This window comes from Lissotriton vulgaris, chromosome 5 (genome assembly GCF_964263255.1).
Source record: "Lissotriton vulgaris chromosome 5, aLisVul1.2, whole genome shotgun sequence".
NCBI lineage: Eukaryota > Metazoa > Chordata > Amphibia > Caudata > Salamandridae > Lissotriton > Lissotriton vulgaris.
The window spans coordinates 1,553,166,256-1,553,179,382 of record NC_141693.1 but is presented as its reverse complement, the minus strand read 5'-3'; the positions used below and the strand labels follow the sequence as shown (position 1 = coordinate 1,553,179,382).

Genomic DNA, 13,127 nt, shown 5'->3' with positions numbered 1-13,127 from the left:
ACGGAGCATCTGAACCAATCAAACTCACACCCAGTCAACAGATCTGAACTGGGGTGGCAGAGTGGGCTAAAGAACGGTGATGGATTAAAACCAGATCTGTTGACTGGGTGTGAGTGTTTGATTGGTTCAGATGCTACGTCCATCACCACCCCCTTTTGTACCGCTAGCACCCCTTGGGGCAGCCCATATGCTGCAATGTGTTTTATGCACTCCTGAAGAAATATGATTACTTCAGCTGCATCTGATGGAACTCCATTGGCTTCCCTTGTCATCCCACACCATGTTCAAAGCCAGCTTCATTATTTACAAAGTCATCACTACGTGCACATCCTCTTGTTTTGCAGACAGGCTCACTATATCTGATGTTTACCAGCATGCCATTGACTGCAGGCTAAGAAGTGTAAAAGAGAAATAAGACCGCAAAAATGTTCCATCTATGCACACAGGATCTGGAACGGCATCCCTGTGTCCATCGGGACCCTAACACTGCTCCAATTCAGGAAAGAGCTGGGGACTCACCTATTTAAAGAATGCTATGTTTGTCTTCGATGACGTACAGCACTCTGCTGCCTTTTGGCTAGGTTTGTGCTGTACTAAAACCACATACTTATAGGTACAAACATGCATGCATACTTCTTTTTTCATGTTCTCTTCTCTCTTTTGTGTTATTCCATATCTTTTCTCAACCCTCCCAATCTCACTTCCCCTTTCAGCCATTGTGCTCTTCACCCCTCTGCTCTTCCTTGTTCTTTCAACGTGTTGCCCTCTTCCAATCTTGTTGCCTGCCTCTGACTCCCACATTCTCAGTTTATTCCACCTTCTGCTCTTCTGTGCCCTTTCCTCTTACCACTTTCCTTCCTCTGTATATCTATCTTTCTCTCTTTTCTTTCGTTTTTTCTTTCTCCAATCACTTTCTCCTACTCTTTCCCACTTTCTCTTACTCTTTGCATTTTCAGGCCCCTTCTACACTTCTCATGGCTCTAATCTCATTCTTTATCTCTCTCTTTCAGGATAATGAGTGCATGAGAATCAAAATCTTGGGCGACTGCTACTACTGTGTGTCCGGACTGCCCGTGTCACTGCCCAACCATGCCAAAAACTGCGTCAAAATGGGCTTAGACATGTGCCAGTCGATAAGGTGGGTACAGCAGGACCACCACAGGTGGCCACAGCAGTGCGCAAGTAAATCGATGCAAGGAGCGGTCTGTGTCGTGTCAATCAATGCCCAAAAACTTTAGATTGAATAACATCTTTAATATAGAAACCAGGACACCGTAGCGCATGGCAAATCCTTACATCTCGGCATCAACAGCAACTGTTCCACCATCCAGCCTTACTTAGCAACACCTTGAATTGTTGCTAATTCTGAAATTGGAACACTATGCTCGTGTCCTTCTATTTAAAGGGGCACACATTTACTCATGAGTAGGAGGAAACATAACAGTTCTCCTTCCGTTACAAAAACAAAAGTCAAACTAATGTAAATAATAAAATGCATTATTCATGAATAGGAAGCAACTGAACACTGTGACTGGAGGAAGACAGCACAGGGTAGAAGGCCTTTGCCCACAGATGAAATATCTGCGCGTGCGCAGACACCCGCGTGAAGCATCTCCAGGATTTCCTTCATATGGACCATGCTTTGCATAGGATGTTTAGTCATGGCTAAGAAGATCCAGACCCACACGTTTTACCGACACAGAGCTGGCTCTGTAGCTCACGAGTTGTAATTAACACAATCATCTGCACACAAACCCCAGTGCACAATGTAAAACAAGCCTGTGTGCTGCGTCAGTGGTGGTTGTGTGTGGATATCCAGAAACACCAGTTCGTCTAGTGGTGTGACGTCCACACTGCGAGAGCCGCCCTGTCAGTAAAGTCCAGTCTTCAGTTTCCAGCTCCTCACACATCTTCACACTGGCACACTCTCCCTGCTGGACCGGCAAGGATTAGAAACAATTATTTGTGATGAACATTACTTCAAAAAAGGCACAGATATTTGGAGTTTATTAATGTGTTGACACTATTTGAGAAGTTAAGGGGGTCGTTAGGCAAGCTTGGGAGTATTTGCGGCTCTCATAGACTTAATCCAAGGCTTTAAAGAAAACTTGAGCACGACAAAAGTCTGAAGTTATCAACCTCATGGGTTTATAAAAAAATAGTATTACTACAGAGAGCAAAAAGTCGTTTGTTTATTCTAAATAGTAAGCATCATTATAAGTATGTAAATAGATCTGCAAATAGACTGGCACAGATTCAGTCTCTAGAGCAAAGCCTAAAAGATCTGGATGTAAAAAAAATAACACATCTTTTATTATGTTTTATGGACAGAAGGCAAAGACATTTTCATAGCATGACATTACGAAGAGGGTTGGATTAAAAACGTTTTATTCATGACAACCAGTCAATCTATTAGTTACTACAACACCCCTAGTAACTCCTGCTTCCTAAGGCATCTTATTGGTTAAAGCTGTACATATTTAATTAAATAAATTAAATCATACATTATGAAGCACAGGATCACAATAGCTTGTTCAACTACACAAGGGCTCGGCTAAGTCACCTTGAAACTTGTAAAAGAAAGGACTTCCTTCTTCCTGCAGAGAACAGCAAATACTATAGACTACAGACCATTGCTGTACTTTAGTCGATTTTCTATGATAGAGAAAGACTCGTGCAGTGGAATGCTCGTACACCTAAAATAAACGTGCACTTTTCGGCAGCATTTCATGAATGACTGTTGATGCGGCCTGGGGTGGCCTAGTTCTTCTAACTGAAGCAGGACAGTGCTTGTATCACTTTCATTACAGAGCTGCAGAAAGAGAGACCTGGCTCAGCCCTAGATTTGGGGCAAAGTCCAACAACTGGTGTCTCAAACTCTTAGCGTGGCTTGGCGCAGTCTTCCTCTGTGGTAGGGGCGGGGTGTGAAAGGGGGGCAGGGGGTTGCAGAAAGCACTTTGTAATATTTGCCCATGCAGGTCCCATCCTGCATGTAACTGCAAGTCATCAAACTGGGTGCCTATGAAAACGTTGTCGCCCGAGGGACCTGAAGACGCTCTCCTCCAATTGGCTATCTCCGTCTAACATTCAAGTATGATGTCCGTCCCCTTCCACCACAGCCACTGTCAGGGTGCGGGCAGAGGGTGAGGTGTGTCACTCCCAAATGGTGTAGAGCACCTATGTTAGTGGGTGATTGGGAGTGGCCTGAATAGCTCACTTGGTTTTAAACAACAACCTCTTCATAGTAACTCGTGGAAGAGGTGTGGCGCAGCGGCAAGGGTGCCTGACTCCGGACCACAGGGTTCACGGTTTGATCGCCGGTTCCGGCGGCAGGTTAGCCCAACACCATGTGACTCTGGGCAATAGCTTAATCTTCCCGACGGCTCCCAGCGCCGGGACACCTCTCTGGAGGTAGCTGTGCGCTTTACAAGTGATGGCATTTAACTAGTGGAATCGGACCACAGACCTTGGCTCCAACAAATCGAAAGGGAGAGAAATGGAATGTTTGGTAAGAGGACAGCTGATGAATAGAAAGACTGATCAGTGGATGAACAAAGTGTTAATCAGAGATCAGTGTACCCCACACAGCTCTCCCTCCATTCAGCTATCTGGTAGTAGTTGCTGTGGCTATTACTATTGACAAAAGGAAACAGCGCAGAAAGTGTTGGGCAACTTCTTATCAATACCACACACCCCAAAAAAATTAGACACACTTTTACATGACCTTTGTTTCTGTAGCAAAGTCTAGAATGCATCTGTCATATTCCACACGATGAGTCTGCTGAACCCAGCCCCTGAGAGTCCTTTAGGATCAGAAATGTTGCTCTTTCTATAGTCTGTGTACCTGAAAACACGAGCGGCATATGGCGCCCAACAGAATTCGTGCTGGCCCAGATGCTGCAGTTGCAGCCACTTCATATCCAGTCGGAAGGCCCCCTTACATAGGTGACATATTACCACTGGGGCCAGTCTCACTCTGGTATGATGAACATGAGCTGTTTAATACTCTCTGTGCCAGGGATTTGGGTGGGCCAGGTCCCTCGGGTCTGAGACCCGATAATTATTAAAAACAGACATTGAAACGGGTCCCTTTCGGGCTCTATAGTAATGTCTTTAACTGTACAGGCAAAACACTGATCAATTTCTGAGCAATGAATATAAATAAACATTAATGATAATCCATGTGGTTCCTGTTTATATTCACTCTTTACTTAACCTTGTGTTCCCTAAGAGTGTTTGCTTTTTCCAAGATTTTGTGTTGCTATTTTTTTTGTAGCATACTACTCTTGTATCGTGCATTCTTTGAACTAAGTTGCCTAACGGTGGTTATAATGGGTCACAATGGAGAGCTCTGGACTTGAGGTTGAAGGCAGTGAAAGTCAGTGGATGGTCAGAACACATGCTCATCCAATCCTTGCCTCCTCTGCAAAGCGCGCCAAGCAATGTTCACGTATGCCAACTGTAGATGAGGTGTGAGGTATGCAGTTGAAGGATTTCAGAAAGATGTGGAATGAAAAGGGCATATGAATTTAACACAGACTACAGAGGAAGGAAGTGAGAATGGAAGAACAGAAATAACGAGATACTCTGAAGACCACTAACCCATCCATTGAGCTTAGTAACCGTTAATTCCCAGTCTATAATTTCATATTTCAAATCTCTTCAATAACAATTATTTACAACACAATCATTGTTGCTCATTAGTCTTAAACAACTAACAACCACTGGCAAAGCCAACAGTCCTGCCTTGTTTTAGGTGTACGTCAGTTGTGTTATATATATATATATTGATGCAATAACAGAAAATTCATTAAAAAATACATGTTTAAGCCGCACCCTTAATTACATAGACTGCGCACCTCACAGAGACCCTCATTTATTTCATCCCACTTGGAAGTCCTGAGTGCTGCTATACTTTAGTAAAACACCTAGAGTCTGTGGGGAGATTATTGTATGCTATGTAAATACTGCTGCTTTCATGAAGTGTTTGTTTCAACTCCATTAGGAAGCTGCGGGAAGCGACTGGGGTTGACATCAACATGCGGGTTGGTGTCCACTCAGGGAATGTGCTGTGCGGGGTGATTGGACTCCAGAAATGGCAGTATGACGTGTGGTCGCACGACGTGACACTAGCCAATCACATGGAGGCTGGGGGAGTTCCAGGGTAAGTGGAGATGGGAAGGGCAGGGGTGGGCTTCGGGGATAGTTGCAGAACGTAGCAAAGGCGAGAGGGAAATTGAGAAGCTAGTGGGCAGGGAGGAGACGAGTGAGACAATGGTTCGATGTCCGTACGGTGAGATGGTGATAGTGAGGTGAGATTTAGTATATGAGATTGGAGATAGTGATTGAGAGTTGCAGAGAGAGATGTGGAGTGAGCGATTGTCATGAGATCGGGTGTTATATATAAACACAGGTGAACCGATAAGGGTTCTGAGGCTGGTATAACATTTAACCTAAATATGAACCTTTGACCTAAATACGAACATTTGACCTAAATGTGAACTCTTTACCTTTGTCTTTCAGACGAGTTCACATCACGGAGGCTACACGTGCACACCTGGACGATGTGTACATGGTGGAGGAAGGAAACTGGGGTCAGCGTGATGCCTACCTCAAGGAGAACAATGTAAAAACCTTCCTGGTCATCGACCCCCGGGTGAGACCCCAGTCTATGATACGTTGGTCCAACCTCGCACCCTGGGGGAATTAATGCAGCCAATTGACAACTATGTACCAACACAGAAAAACTCACCCGCGAAGATTTGGGCTACAAATCGGTTCTAAAAGATAACTTCTGCAATTAAATTAAATTGATAGCATAGGGAAAAATATACTATTTATCTGGATAAATCAGTAGTTTTAATTTTAAGGATCTGCGTAACTATACTCATAACTTCAAATTTGTTTATCATACAAGTTTTAATAAATCATGCAAAGTAACCACCAACAACTGGCTTGTACACAACCCTCCATTATAGTTAAAGAATTTAAGACTCTTACAAGATTTGCACATAGCAAACTACCCGCCAGTCATTAAACCATATTACTTGTCAGTGTATGCCAGAACACAAGACGTATCTAAGTACAAGAGCCAAGTGATGACACAGTGAGGTGAAGCCCCTTGCCCTGATATAGTGTGTGCTACCTTCTTCCCGACTGATAAAATGTGAATTAAAGTTCTATAGAATCAAAAGCAGCAATTTATCAATGTGTTTCTAGTTTCATGAAGTTACTCTTTGTCCCAGAAATTACAATAAAGTCTCATATAAAGGATCTGAAGCTATTTAACAGCAATATTTTTGTCCTGAGCATGTGCACAGCTATAAGAGGGGGGGAAAATGTGCACCTGTAATAGTGTGCACGTGGGCCTGTCTCTCACCTGAAATCATGAAAATGTGTCTTTTTTGTGAACATTAAGAGTTATTACCAACTTTCAAATTGTATTAATTCTGCTATGCAACAGTGTACATTTTCTGGTGTTATTCTTTTTAAAATGTTTAGTAATGCCTAATGTTAATTTTATGTAATCCATTTGAAAGTTCTTTTGTTTATTTGTGATATCTTTCCTTCTTACAGTTATTTGTGTTGGTTTGTGGTGTTAGCAATTTAGCAACATGACCAATGAAATGACTTGCCCATCCTTGACATGGCTATAGTACTGAAATTTCTAGAAATGGTCATGTCAAGGTCTAGGTAAATCATGGTAGTAGGCTTGTTGATGTGATTGCTATCAGTTTAGCGAGACGCATCTAGTGAGGTGGATTCCCCTGAGACTGGGCTCCCTGAATGTGTCAAAGGAAGTTTCAAAGTTTCGATGCTCTACAACTAAGCTTGAATTTTAACCTGTTCATTAACTGTTAATTTGAAGGACTTCAGGAATTCATTTAGAATGTTTCAAGTGGCATGCATGAACCAATGGACACATGGTGGTAATGTTCTCTCTTTCATACCCCTCACTTCATAGGCTGATGAGGAGAACTGCAACCATACAATTTCCCCACCCCCAGCTGGGGGCCAGAAGATGAGAGCCTCTGTTCGCATGACCCGTTACTTGGAGTCCTGGGGGGCAGCCAAGCCCTTTGCCCACCTGAACCACCGTGACAGCCTGAACATGGAGACACCAGACTTGGCCAACATGGTAGGACCATTACATTGGATGGGCTGGTCCTTTCTCCATCACCTCTACACCTACACTTCTATTTTCCAAAGCACCCTCATACAGAATGTACTCCTGACTTGTGTTTAAATGTCTTATTTAAGCTGAAAATGTAGGAGAATTGTGTCTCGGTGCATATCCAGTCCTCGATTCCTTCTGAAAGTATGGCCTCTCTAGGCAAAGAGAATGTTTATTCTCTTTGCCCATATATTCCTTCCCTCTCATCGAGCTCATTTTGGAGAGTCAGAAGGGAATCATTATTTATACCTTTTAAAAACATTCATGAAAGAAATGTGTTTAGCCAACTACCCAATCAGAACAAGTGACGTGCATTGTTCGATCACAGACCACATCCACACAGATGACAGCACTGTTAACAGACTGAAGCAGGGAGCTGAGAAGTCAGCCATTTTGTAATCATGAGAACTTGAAGCAAGGATATGGACAGTGCTGGACCGGAGAACGGCCGGCCACTATGTACTCATGCCAACATATGGGGCGCAGTTTCTGGAGGGTGTGAATTGGTAGTCCTTTTATCTCATGATGATATGATAGATTTAAGGGCTCTGTTAGGGAGTTGATAAGCATCTATGTTCAACTGATACTAAGTTGGTCATTTTTCATGGTATAATTTAGAGCAACTTTTATGTCTGCAGAACATCGTAGACATTCCAAAAATAGATAAATAATGTTTGCAACCGGTATAGTTTTATAGCTCGGGCAGGGAGCTTATAGATGGCTATATAAAACATAAGCTGCATTAAGGAAAATGTAATGCTTTAGAATTTACTCTGAAACGTCGCCACCTCCCAGTGGTTGGCTGCAGAATGAGAATCTTGGGAGGACTGGACCTTGAATATGGAATATGTTGCGATTATCCAACTGCAGGCTTGAATCATTGCACTCCGTACTTGCATGTGCAAATGTTTAAAAGTAATAATTTCCGGTTACCTAGGGGTCAATAAAAGAAATATAGGGATTGCCCTACAAAGCCCAGCTTAGTCATCAAATGACCACTTTTGTAGAGATTAAAATGTCTTTGCATTTATTGCTGGTGAACTCCATCTGATGTTGCTCACGTTAACCTCCTGTGCCCCTTCCAACCAAGAGCTCTCATGAGACAAAAGTGTTAGGTACAATAGAAGAGGTCCAGTTTGCATTTCAATGTTACCTTCAAACCAGCAATTTGATTCTTAATCTTAAGGACCTCATCCTTAGGTTTTATTCTCTATGAGGAGGAAAAAAATCCCTTAAAACATGTCCTTTTTATTCTACACGAGCTGCAGGCGTTTTGATTCCCACAAGGTCCCCATACAGAAGGTCAATATCCAAACAAAGAAAGGAAGTCAAGCAAAGTCCTCTAGTCTAGCTATTGTCAGAAGATTTGCTTTAGCCTCTCGATGTTATTGCATATTTTGTATTTTGTCTTCTTTCCTTCTAATCATGTAAATTGGTTTTCATTGTGTTTCATGAATTCTAATATAAAAAAAAGAACACTCTAGGAGGCTGTAGTAGAACACAAAGGAATCAACTGACAGTCTCTGTCCTTGTTGGATGTACATGTTTTACTGAGAATGTCAGACTTCATTCTCCCATGACTGAGAAAGATAATGTGAATTTACAGAAAATATGCTTTCAGTTTAGCTTATAGATCCCCTTCCAAACCACTGTGAGAAAAGCATGAGATAATAGTTTTCTTTCAAACATGATTCATGATATCCCAGCAGAAGGCTTTTTCACATGGTAAAATCACCATAGAACACACCACAATTCCTAAAATGAGTATGGTACCATCAACAAATGATTTATAATGTAACTAAAGTCCTAAAACCCTCTATTAACTACAATGCTTTTTTAATGAGGTGCTATCATGTATATTGGTCCCAAGATGGCTGCCAACACTTCTTGGATGAAGTGCTGACAGCCATTCAGATCTCACGCTTACCCAGCGATTTTTCCAAAAAAAAATTGGGGAGGGGCTCGGGGGGTCCTTGTGGGACCCCCTGAGCAGGCCTAGTGGGCCAGTGTACTTCTACCCTGCCCCCTTTTTGAGTTCTACATTTAAAAAAGAATAAAAAAGCCTCTCAATGTAATGCTATGTATTAATTGGCCATAATAGAAAGGCCACTGCAAAACCGATTGCTTTCCCAATGCACATTATGCTTTTTTAAAGGTCTTTGTTTGCTAAAGTTTTTGTATAACACATATCTTTGCCATTTGTTGGGACTCATCACTGAGAATGTAAAACATATAAAGATGTGGGAAGAATGATAATTGGGTTTTTCTACATGAAGGCAAATTCTCTTCCGATCGAAACCATGAGTGCACCCGCATTCAGTAAGAAAATAATTTGTACATATATTGTAATTTTGGTTTTGTAAATATTTTACAGAATCTCCTTTTAATGTAAAAATGGTCCAACTGGTTTCTGAATGTGGACTTTTCAAATGAGCTACGTTAGGATTTATTCCAGTTTATTTTATAGCAACATAGCTCACCAAATATAGATGTAAAATCAAACAGAGCAGGAACTGAGTCTGAGGATCCGACATCAATATTATGAAATCTCCAAAGATTTGTAATTTTATATATAGTGATGCTAAAGCTTACAACACCTAAAAAATACAGGAAGCAATTAGAAAATATGATGTGATGAAATGATTGAAATGATTAACCAAATTTGGCTAGATTGGAGCATGCGTAATTTCATGATTTAACGCAATCTTTTAATCTGGAGAAATCATAGCATGTAAATTCATTAGGCATTTAGTTCAAGAAGCAACAGGATCCTCTACTTTCTTCATTACTTTCTACGACTGCAACAGACATTCCACTGCTCCCAGCTATAAATGATGGCACATTTTAAACAAAAAGACAACCTAAATCTGACTAGGAGCAGAATCTGGCAAGGGATTGTTCCACACGGTATGGTTACAATACAGCTCAGGACATAAGTCTTAAACTGACACAACAGAGGATTCTGCAGCAATCCTATTGCTCTCTAATTAGGATGTACAAATTACATTAATGACAATGGTCGATATTGAAAGTGTTGTACTACAAAATGTGCAACATAATGCACCTATTGTTTATGCTACATTAATTCTGAGCATTTTGGAGGGAAGACTTTGTACAATATGACATGGCTGCTGATGCAACCTAGATAACGATTATATCATATCGACAAATCTGACCCAAGAAGGTCTGCAGAATTCAGGAAAAAATAATGGAGTATTAAAGTAGCGATGGTAGGAAAAATTGATTGTGACTAACTGGAAAAACAAGAGTAAGATAGATATCTGTTGTGGTTATGAGAGCTATTGACAGTAATTTCGGGAGAAAACCTTTATTTTAAGTCTACCAACAATACTGTGAAATTTCACATTTTGTTGATGATTTCCTGTATTTCTTAGACTGTGCATAGTTGTTAAAATGACATTTGCAGATCTTTTAGGTTTCTGTTACCATCTATCCTTTCCTCGTCAAAATAATTATTTTTTATTTATTTAGGATCTATATCTTAGTAAGCTAAACTACAAAGTTAGAACTCTTGGTAAATATTACTTCGTCATTATCAATGTTATAGCATATATTACTCTTCAAAAGAATTGGTATTTGTATTGAGTGTATTTAGGGAGGTTCTCTTTACAATAGTATTTTATTACATTTGTAATGTTATTATAATATATACATAAAAATAGTTCACGTTATATTCCAGATGGTGCCCCCCAAAACATGGGAGGGTCTGGGAAAATGGTTTGTATCCTACAGTCAAGATCAGTGGTTCTCAACCTTTTGACTTCTGGGAACCCCCAATTAATCATTACTGGAACCCGGGGACCCTTCCCCCCAAATCATTATTGGAATCCGAGGACCCCCCACTGAGTCACGACTGCTACCCAAGAGCCCCAGCTTGAACATTGTTGATGATTTGAAACACAAACCAAAACAATACAGAAAAAAACATTCAAACAAATACACAAATGATGACACCTTTTATTTAATTTGCAAGCACATATAAATAACATTTTAAGAATATATTTAATTTTAATATGGAGGTTGGAGCTTTACTAAATTCCTTTGAGGCCACCCAGCATCCATACTGGATCCTGTTTGATGCGGTTGCACTGCTCCCACAAATCAATCTGTGGATACTAATTACATTTTTAGTATTCAATTTCAAATTCCTTCACATTCACAATACATTTAATATTTTCCAATTGCACATTTAGCTTCTTTATTTATATACATTTTATTAAACTGTTAATATTATTTAATTTTCTAAGTATTCGTTGACCCCCTAAGGGGGCTTTGTGGTCCCCGTTGGTCCCCGGACCACAGCTTGGAAACCACTGTCCTAGATTGATGCGTACACGTAGGTCACCCACCTTTTATATCATTGTAATGCTTATTGTGGCCTTTGGCGGTCTGTCGACTGTTCTGTTACTGTATAAAATGGAAAAATACATTTGTTTATTGCTAAAAGAGTGCACACCAATGAATTGGTGAGGCACAAGAAAGATGCCTCGACCCACTTTAATTGAGCATGTTTTAGATAAGGTGTCAATGGCTGCTGTAGATTTCTATCTGCCGATAGGAAAATTGGTTTCACATTGCATCTAATGTGCAGCTGACCTCACCGGTTATGGTCAGTTGTGCCAAACAGCAATACATCTTCAGTTTCACAAACGCAAGCTGCTTTGCAACACACTCATTGTCGATTGTGCAGTTTTATTTGCAACAAAGTACAGCATCAATGCTGAGAGGATGCACTCCGCTCCCATTACAAAGCAGTTCTGCTGAGGAGTGGCAGTACTGCCTCTTGAAGTATATAACATTTTTACCGAGAAGTGCCAGTACAGTCCTTCTGAAGGTGCAGGCCTTCTAATGTCCTCTCATTTAAAATATACCGCTTTGCTGAGAGGGTCTTGTATGCCCCATGCTGGCAGTTCGGGCTGGACTGTTCCCATGAGGCACAGGGTCAGACTGATTTGCATATGGCCAGGCCTGAACTGGGGTGGCAGAGTGGGCTAAAGAACAGTGATGGATTAAACCCAGATCAGTTGACTGGGGGTGAGTGTTTGATTTGCTCAAACGCTCCGTCCATCATCCCCTTTTGTTTCGCCATGCTAAGTAGGGCCAATGGTTTCTCCGTTGAGAAGCGCTGCAGTATCCTATTACTGTTTAGCAACCACTCTAATCACTCTAAATACGTTTAAAAGTACAGCTCGTTTTTTACTCTGACAAATGCAGGCCCAGGTCCATTTACATCAACTCTTCTGGGATATGCAGCTCTTATCCCATTAAAAATAGAGCAGCGTCCTGAGGAGTGGAAGTATTATCCCATTAACACAACAGCTTCTCTGCTGAGAAATGATGCTGCTGAGTCATTAAGATCTAGCGGCGCTGCTGAGAGTGTGCCAGTGAAATGCCATCCCTTGTGTAAGATCCACACTGAACAGTGTGGGTACTGGGCCATGAAAGGAAAGAAGGTGTACAGAAGTGTGTTCTTATAGGAAGTGTTTGCACCACCACATTAACATATAGAAGCCCTAGTGAGCAGCTTTGCCTATGGTAAATGTAAAGTATAGTCTGCCCGCTCAGTAGTGCCAGTACTCTCCTTGTAAACTAGTAGTGGCTCTGATGAGAAGCATGCGTACTGCCCGTCAGTAGCAGTCATGCTAAGAAGTAGCACTGGCATTGTCCTGTTCGGAGGGCAGGAGTCCTGCTGCGCAGGGCAGGTGCTGTCTCAGATACACCACACGTGCCTGTCTGTGCAGGCACCTCTTCTTGTTAAACATTTCTCCGGATATCCAGTTCATGGCAGTGCAGGGTTATGCAAGGAGTGCAGGATCATGCAGAAAGTGGGGGGAAATGATAAATTCTCCAGATGTTTGGAATTGGGTTGAAATGTTGTTATCCAGCAGTGTCGGTGGGTGCTTCCATGAGGTTATTGCTGGTAACTAGGGGT

At 41.5% G+C, this 13,127-nt stretch overlaps 1 protein-coding gene across 2 annotated transcripts in view; it reads left to right on the top strand.

Moving 5' to 3' along the window:
* Nucleotides 1–13,127, top strand: part of ADCY4 (adenylate cyclase 4) — a 261,919-nt gene that overhangs the window by 192,833 nt on the left and 55,959 nt on the right. For both annotated transcript variants that reach the window (XM_086923621.1, XM_086923620.1), the window contains exons 8-11: nt 1,011–1,138; nt 5,006–5,164; nt 5,524–5,656; nt 6,965–7,138. In XM_086923621.1, coding sequence (XP_086779747.1) covers nt 1,011–1,138; nt 5,006–5,164; nt 5,524–5,656; nt 6,965–7,138 — 594 coding nt within the window. The remainder of the gene's footprint in view (nt 1–1,010; nt 1,139–5,005; nt 5,165–5,523; nt 5,657–6,964; nt 7,139–13,127) is intronic.